At 49.5% G+C, this 8,182-nt stretch overlaps 1 protein-coding gene across 1 annotated transcript in view; it reads right to left on the bottom strand.

Moving 5' to 3' along the window:
- LOC113211887 (glutamate receptor ionotropic, kainate 2) overlaps positions 1 to 8,182 on the bottom strand; it is a gene marked incomplete in the record, with an annotated part of 188,040 nt that overhangs the window by 11,642 nt on the left and 168,216 nt on the right. Inside the window, 5 exon segments of the mRNA XM_052276428.1 lie at positions 239 to 442; positions 630 to 794; positions 1,323 to 1,376; positions 1,493 to 1,668; positions 2,858 to 3,109. Coding sequence (XP_052132388.1) covers positions 239 to 442; positions 630 to 794; positions 1,323 to 1,376; positions 1,493 to 1,668; positions 2,858 to 3,109 — 851 coding nt within the window.

Raw genomic sequence — 8,182 nt, 5'->3', positions numbered from 1 at the left:
GAGAGGGATAGGGAGGGGGGGGAGAGCAAGAGAGAAAGGGAGAGGTGTACTTGTTTCTCCTCTGAAACACGCCTCCTATCTGATGTCTCTCTCTTTCTCTCTCTCTCTCTCTCTCTCTCTCTCTCTCTCTCTCTCTCTCTCTCTCTCTCTTTGTCCGGGCGGGCTTCATCACTGCGCTGATCGTGGTGGTGGTGGAGCCCCGCTTCCCCGCCCGCCCGCGGACACCTGTTACACTCACCGTGTTGATGTAGTTGTAGAGGCTGAGTCCGTCGTCCCAGGGCCGCTCCAGCTCGCAGGACAGGTTGGAGGAGCGCAGCGCGAGCGACTGCGGCGGCTGCGCGACGGGCTGCAGCGGCGACGGCCCGTGCACCGAGGCCGCCTCCATGGCGAGCAACCCGCGCGCGAACACTTGCACCGAGTCGTACATGAGCGCGGGCTCGGCCTACAAGACAAACACACACAATTAGGAATTTTATAGGCCGGAAATGTATTTTTGAAAATTTTCAACGATTTTTATTTTATTTTTTTCCGAGAAGTTTCAATTTTGTTCGATTTTTCTGATTTTTTTTCATTTCTTCCATTATTGTTCTGGAAGAGTTGTCAGCATTTTGTTGCTGTGCACTTCTCACCTGGATGATTCCGCTCGTGTTGATGATCTGGTGGCCGATGGGCGCGAAGCGCTCCATCTGCCGCAGCGCGTCCCGGACGCCCGTGTCGTCGGCGTCCACGAGGCGGAAGGCCGTCATGTTGACGTTATTGTAGCTGAAGTCCTCTAGGTCGAGCGTTTCCATGTCCTGCACGTGCGTGTGCACATAAATAAAAAGTTTTTGCTTACGTCGATTTTTTTTTTTGTCGGTGTAAAGTTTATTTGTGTTTGCGCGCGTCGTGTTGTACTCCTTGTAGTCACACTACGGGAGCGGGTGACTTGATAAAGGTCTCGGCTGGCTGCCTTCACAATGCGCCCCTCACCCCTCACCCTCACCCCTATCTCCCTCTCTTTCTCTCACTCCTTCTCTCTCGCTCGCTCTCTTTCTCTCTCTCTCTCACACACGCGCACACGTGCCTCTCATGCTGAACGCAAACTTTTGTTTGCCGCGCTCCTGCTCGGCGAGGGAAGGATTGCCCTGAGAATGTTTGCCGACGAGCGGTCGAAGTAAATTCAGCGTGCCCAGAGAACATCATGGTCAGAGCAAGAGAGAGAGAGAGAGAGAGAGAGAGAGAGAGAGAGAGGGAGGGAGGGGAACTAGGGGAGAGAGTGCGGAGACGAGGGTCGGGACAAGGGGAAGGGGGCCGGGCAAAGTTTGTGTGTCGCCGGTACTTACGAAAGTGGTGAACATGTAGTGGTAACGGTAGTCGTTCATCTGCAGCTGGAGGATCTGGGCCACACACACACACAACACAAAGTGTCACAGTCAGTTTGCAGTCGCGGCGGTGTGAAGTAGTGTGCGAGCTCGACATGTGAGCCCGGCCTGCCTCTCCCATATAGACTCACCGCTCTGAAGAAGTTGTGCATGTGCCGGGGGTTCGTGTCCACGATGAGCTTGTAGATGTCCTTCTGGCGGATCTCGCGCAGCACCTGCCGGTACGTCGCCGGGGTCGTCTGCCGGATGTACATGTCGGTGCGGGCACTGGGCGGCGACTTGACAAGCTCCTGGAGCTTAAACAGGCCTGCAACCCCCACAAAAAAATGAGGCCATCAAAAAAAAAATTAATGGGGGCTGGAAATTTCCTAAACTTTCCGGAAAACTTTCGGGTAGTAACCAAAATCTTTCAAAGTCTGAGAAATTTTCCGTTTCTTCCTGAAATTTTCCGGCAACCTTCCAAGGCTTCCAACCCTTATAATAATAAATGACCACATCTTTTGCAATTTCAATGTTAGGAAATTATTTTTTTTAAAGTGCACTTAAAGAAGATTGCAGCAGCTTTTGCACATAGTCGAAATAGGCTACTTTGGTTGAACTCTCAATCAGTATGTGAATGGCAAGAATGGGCGCCGCATACTGTCGCGAATCCTGTGACGGTGCACTGGAAATGCAAGTGTGTGACATTATTTACAGGTTGCAGATCAGATCTCGGCCGCTAGGTTTTGGCGTAGCCGCAGCAGCAGCCACCGCCGGCTGCCACAGCGCTCCTATGCCCAAACCCGCCCGCCCCTGATGCGTGTGGTGTTCCTGTGGCCCGCCCCGCCCCGCCCCGCCCGGCCAAGTCGATGGAAACCGCATCAATCAGCTACAGAGACTACTACACGTCAGCCCAGGACGGGCTAAAGTTACGCAGCCTTCTTATACACTGCCGCACAAAACAATTTGGGACTTTTGCCCTCGGCCCTTTTTTTTCACGTGAAGGGAGCGAAAAACTAAACGCGGAACCACACATGATAAACTGTAATGGGTTGCGATACAAAATATACACGGTAAAAACGACGTCCTGGTTTTCATGACGTTTGGAAAACCATGACGTTTCCCTTGCATTTCTGCCAAAAGACGTGATGGAAATCAGGACGTCGTTTTTACCGTGTATGTATTCCCGTTTAAAATTGCGCGGTACGTAAACTACCCACGTGTGATTTACTTTCTTATGTGTGCGTTTAATCTGAAATTGCTAGACGCGGAAAGTGCTTTTGCTTTCGGTTCAAGGAAATTTGAGGTTTAGAAAACTTTTACTTAAATTAAAAGAAATAAAGTTACGTTCACTCGACGAAAAATGTCCCCAATTTGGGGGAATTTTTTTCTCTCGAATTGATGGAGAAAGTTTTCTAATCCTCAATTTCGGACGAAATTTCCTTGAATACAAAGAAACCATTTTTTGGGTGGCGCCATTCCGACTCCGTCCACTACACACGTCTCGACGCGCTCACCGTGCTCCTGCTCGTAGACGATGGCGACGCGGGTCCAGTTGAGGAAGGTGATGAGGTCCTTGAAGGCAGTGTTGATGAGGTGCTGGCTCGGGTGCAGGTTGACGGAGAACTCGCGCGTGTGCGGCTCCATGTCGAGGCGCGCTTCCAGGTGGGGGACGTCCAGCGCCTCGCAGATGCTCTGGATGTGCGCGCCCAGCAGCGGGTCCGTCGGCCCGAACACGGCCTGCACGCCCATCTCCATCTGCCGGCACACTGCAAAAAAGACAAAACGAAGCAAACGCGGTCAACAAAAGAAGGATAGTGAAAGGAAAACAATGGCGAAGAATTGTTGAAAACCATAGTATGGTGAAAAAGAACGATGGTGTAAGAGAAACAGCAATGGTAAAGAAACAATATGGTGAAAAAATATCGAGGTCAAAAGAGCAATGGTGAAAAACAATGTGGTGAAAAATAATGGTGAAAATACTGCCAAGACCGTATTTTTAGTTAGAATTACAACATTGCCCACTATAAAATTTGACAATTTTCTTCATTAAATAACACAGTAAAAAAATAAAATTAACTTATTGCAGCTCCAAACTGCTCGTGAAATTTATTTACAAACGTACAAAAGAAGAGGGAAAAGAAACGGACATTAAATCGTAGCTGGACGCCTGGAAAGGGAAAGAAAAGAGGTGTATACAGTGGCCTGCCCACACTAATGATGACGAGGGTTCCTTGGGATAGCGAAGGCGAAAAGGGACTTCTGAAATTGTAGACGAAACGAGACTAAAAGGGGGAGTGCGGCACACCGCACTGTGTGAGTATAAGGGAGAGGTTAGAGTGAGGTTAGGGAAAGGAGGGTGATGGTAGTGGTGGTTTGGGGGAAGGGGGGGGGGAGTTGGCTAGGTTGCTGAAAGGCGCGCCGTCTTGTACCACACCGAGGCGGGCGCGCAAGGGCGGGCGTACGCTCTCAAGTCAGTCCCAGCGGAGAGAGCCAATGTCTAATTCGAAAATGCGCTTATTAACGCTTCGTTAGCTTCCGCCCCCCCTCCCCCTCCCTTCCTTGCCCCCGTCCCAGGCCCAGCGCCGCCGTACTACAGGCTAGCCACCCCCGACCCCTCCCCCAACCCCACCTCGCCCCGCGGCCGCCTGGGTCGTTTGAGCAAGAAGGCACAAACGCGGCAAAGCCAGGCCGCCAGCGCAGCCGCACCGCACGGTGGAGGCCTGGCGGGGCAGGGGCGGCAGGGACGGGGGAGCCAACTCGGTCGCTCGTCAAATTTATGCTTCATCAGCGGGTACGGGCGCTCTGCTGCACTCCTCTCTCTCTCTCTCTCTCTCTCTCTCTCTCTCTCTCTCTCTCCAACTCTTCTCACATGAAGCATATCCCCCCAAATGAACCAAGCATGCTCAACCGGGAAATAAACACTTGTAAAGCACTACAGAAAAGTCTTTACAAAGGAATTATAAGATTTAGCACCCAAAGGCATCAACACTTCTCTAAAGGTACTAAAATGTAATGCCTATGTGGACAAATTTGTGCCTGCACAAAAAAGGCATCAACACTAGAACAGACCATAGAAAGGCATTAAGTCCTACTTTTGATTTTCAGTTAGAATGCAACTGCAAGTTAAACAGTCGCAACTCCATCGTCGTGCACTTGTAGGTGTGCAACTCCACCGTTTAACACGCCAAGGGACGGACGCTGCGCATATGGAAAGTGTTCAACAGTTCAGCAGAGTTGCACTCCAACACAACCTTCTTTTTTTTCTTTCTCTATTTTTTTTTTTTGTCAAGAACGACTTCTGACAGATCGGGTTCGCGGGTTCCAGTTTTTGGCTTTTGCCCCAAACTCTCGCAGCTATCCCCCTCCCTCCCCCCCCTCTCCTCCTTCACGATGGAACTAGCCTCCATAAATATCTCGACTGAAAACCACTCCAGATGCGCGGCACGTCCCCGGTGTTGTTTCCCCCTAAATAAATTATTGCAGTCAGGACAGAACGGTGAGAGAGAGGGAGAGAGAGAGGGAGAGAGAGAGAGAGACAAAGTGAGAGAGACAACAGCGAGAGGGAGAGAGAGAGAGAGACAGACGAAGGGAGCGTAGAGGGCGGTAGTCGGGCGCGGGAGTTTTAAGTAAGCCTTAGGAGAATCACAAAGGATGACAAAGGATAGGGTGACAGTGGTCCGGTCTGGACGGGACAGTGGGCAGAGAGAGAGAGAGAGAGAGAGAGAGAGAGAGAGAGAGAGAGAGAGGATACGCTGTTAAAGTGACAAACTTAAAGCTTAACACTAGAAGGACCGGAGGGGTCAAAATGACCCCTTTTGATCTTTAATTTCCAAAGGAACTACGAATTATTTTTTTGAGCGATTCATCACTTTCCGACTTTTCATGTACTAACGAAAGACGCTTGGACGCAAAATAGGAGGTCTCTGCGACAAGAACTTTTGAAGATATTACTACTTATACCTAGAAGGACCGAGGGGGTCATTTTGACCCCTTCACGAGATTTTATAAGTGTAAACTGACGAGGACTTACTTTTCCATCATAAGGCTGACCGTATTTGTTATGTACGGTGGCTTATGACTTTTGGTCGGCCATGTGACACTTTTTAACTCCTTAATTCGGGGAAGGTAGGCAACACGCACGTCACAAAACCCCGTTTTTAAATTACAACACATCCAAGGTTTTAGTGGTAGTTGCGTCACCGGACTCGCGTTCTGATGGCAAAGAGGGGCGTCTAGCACAAAGTACGTATGGTTTTGCGAATGCCAAAACTGCCACGCACATTGTTGTCAGTGCCAAATTGGTAAAAAATAAAATGTTTCTGTGTGAATCACACTCCCGCTTTTAGAGTACGTATGTGTTCTAAAGATCACGTACTTATAAATGTGAACTAAGTCGGATATTTATTTTAAAGTTTAAAAATGTCTTAAATGGTGCGAACAATTAACAGAAATAACTGTAAAATTGCAAAAAAGTTGTTTTATGCCGTGCCGGTTGCCTACCTAAACGCACTTCAAACCTAACCAATGTCACTTCATGGCATCAGGTACCTTAAAACACACAACACCTTACTCATGTGCGATAAAACGGCGGCCTTGAAGCCATAAAAACGGCCAAAAATAGTAGAGGGGTCAAAATGACCCCTCCGGTCCTTCTAGGTATATGAAAATCCCGGTCCTTCTAGTGTTAATATAATTTATTTATTCACGAGATGAATTATCACGTTTACTGAATGAAATGAAGTGATAAAACAAACTTGTCATATGTGACAACATGGAAACGAAAAAGGGACCGTCCAAAAAGTACATCTGATTTGTTCGGTGAAGTAGGAGCTCGGCGCCTGCGAGACTCGGGGTAGGCCATCCCGCAGTGCATGCATGCATTGCAGGCAAGACGTTGCCTACCTAGCGGGCGCCATAGGAGTTGGGACGGGCTGAACCTGAACTGGGCAGGTTTACAACGGGCGAATTACGGACGTACCGCCTGGATGATTCCGACAGAGATAAATCGTGAAGTGATGGCTGGTACGTATTTTCACATTTCAGGCTACAATCATTATATGCAATCATTATTCAGCAAAAGTCAGGCCAAGTTATACATCGACCGTACGGCAATAATTATAAAACTTGCAACAAATCAGCGTGGTCATCCCCCGCCCCATCCCAACAAAAAAAGGAAAAACAAAAGCAAACCGGGGCTGGTGATTGCACGTCTTGCATTTCCCGTCTTAATCCTGCTTCATTAATCTCTAAAATCCATTTTTACCGCGCGAAACGCGCAACACAAATAAAAAACCGCGGACCGCGTGATTTCTCCCTTTAGCCTGAGCCACATTTTTAAGCAGCAGTAGCGGCAGCGGCATAAGGGATGGGTCGAGGAAAATCTTTCCGACCCTTAGAGAGCAGCGGCCCCCTGATGGAATGTTTTTATTTTTTTTTTCTCTCCACACAATTCCTTCTCTTTCTCTTCCCTGCTCAGGCGGGTGGTTGCGGCGGGCTGCGGTGGCCGGGGCGGGGCCAGGCCGGCGCCAGCGCCGTGCTCGGGTGGACGCCTACGAGGGCGCCTTCTGCCTCCCCAGGAGGACGCGCGCGGCACCGCGCCAACGCCAACGGCCGCCAGCGACCCAGAGCGCCATGATGCAGCCGCAGTGCATTCATAACTTGCGCGTTATCATATCACACCTCCCTTTTTTCGGAGGATTTAAGAATAAAAAAAAATTCAAAAGAGCAGACGCGGCGCACGGTAAAAATGACCTCTTGGATTTCAAGAGATCTACTTGGATTTCAAGACAGTTTCCAAGGAATCTACTTGAATTCCAAGATGTTCTTTTTACCGTGCGCGCATGCTTAGCTAAAGGGATTTGTAAAAGCATGGTGTGGGGGGTGTCGCAGGCCCCATTAGGAAGTCGTTAACTTTATCATAACCATTATTTTTTGAATTATTATTATTGCTTGTTAAGACGACGAAAGTTTACGAACAATAATAATGATAATAACAATAATAATCGAAAAGTGGAGGGGATGCCAGGAAAGACAAATCACCAAAACTGCACGAGATCACACAGAGGCGGGAGGGAAAGGGAGGAAGAGGGAGCGAGAGAGAGAGGGAGAGAGAGAGAGAGAGCAAGAGAGAGAGGGGGGGGGGGAGGAGCAGGCATTTATCACGCGAGGGAGCGCCTTCCTAAGGGTGTTATGAGTGCGATGGTTCGCTTTTTTTTTCAATGTTGAAGCATCTCGGGCAGCCCCCCCCTCCCCCACTCTTCCGCCGGGCCCGCTGCACCCCGCTACGGACCATTAACCTCCCCCCAGCCACACAGCAGGCTGCTGTTGTGTTACTGTTGTGTTGGACTGTACATATCGCAGCGCGGCCCGCCAGGAGGGGGGAAGGGACCTTTCTGAAGGGGTCATGTGTAAAAGATTTTGCATGACCTACATTTTTGTATGACCTACACTTTTGTACGACCTACATTTTTGTGAGACATTGAAGCAAAGTATTATTTTGCATCGTTTGTAATATGTTGGTTCCAGTGTCGTGTGTTTTTTTTTTGTTTTCTTCGTTTTCAATTTCCACTATTCTCATTCGTATGGAAGTGCATGGTTGTTTTGGTGTCTGGTGTCCGTGCGTGCGTGCGTGCGTGCGTGTAGTGTCCTGTAACTCCGGCTCGGGTCCACCACACGTTTCCACGTAGACCGGAGGGATCTGCAGCCAGCAGGGGAGGCTGCCAGCATCATTAGACAAGTTGGACGATGAGTCGAGGTCAGGTTCCACCTCCCACCCTGCTGAACTCTGGAGCGGCCGGGCACACTCTGAAAATACTTCTGTGCTTTCCCTACCACGCATT

Source organism: Frankliniella occidentalis, unplaced genomic scaffold, assembly GCF_000697945.3.
Source record: "Frankliniella occidentalis isolate FOCC.00 unplaced genomic scaffold, Focc_3.1 Scaffold9, whole genome shotgun sequence".
In the NCBI taxonomy this organism is placed as follows: Eukaryota; Metazoa; Arthropoda; class Insecta; order Thysanoptera; family Thripidae; genus Frankliniella; species Frankliniella occidentalis.
The sequence above is the reverse complement of the archived record's forward strand: the minus strand, read 5'-3'. Positions and strand labels throughout refer to the sequence as shown.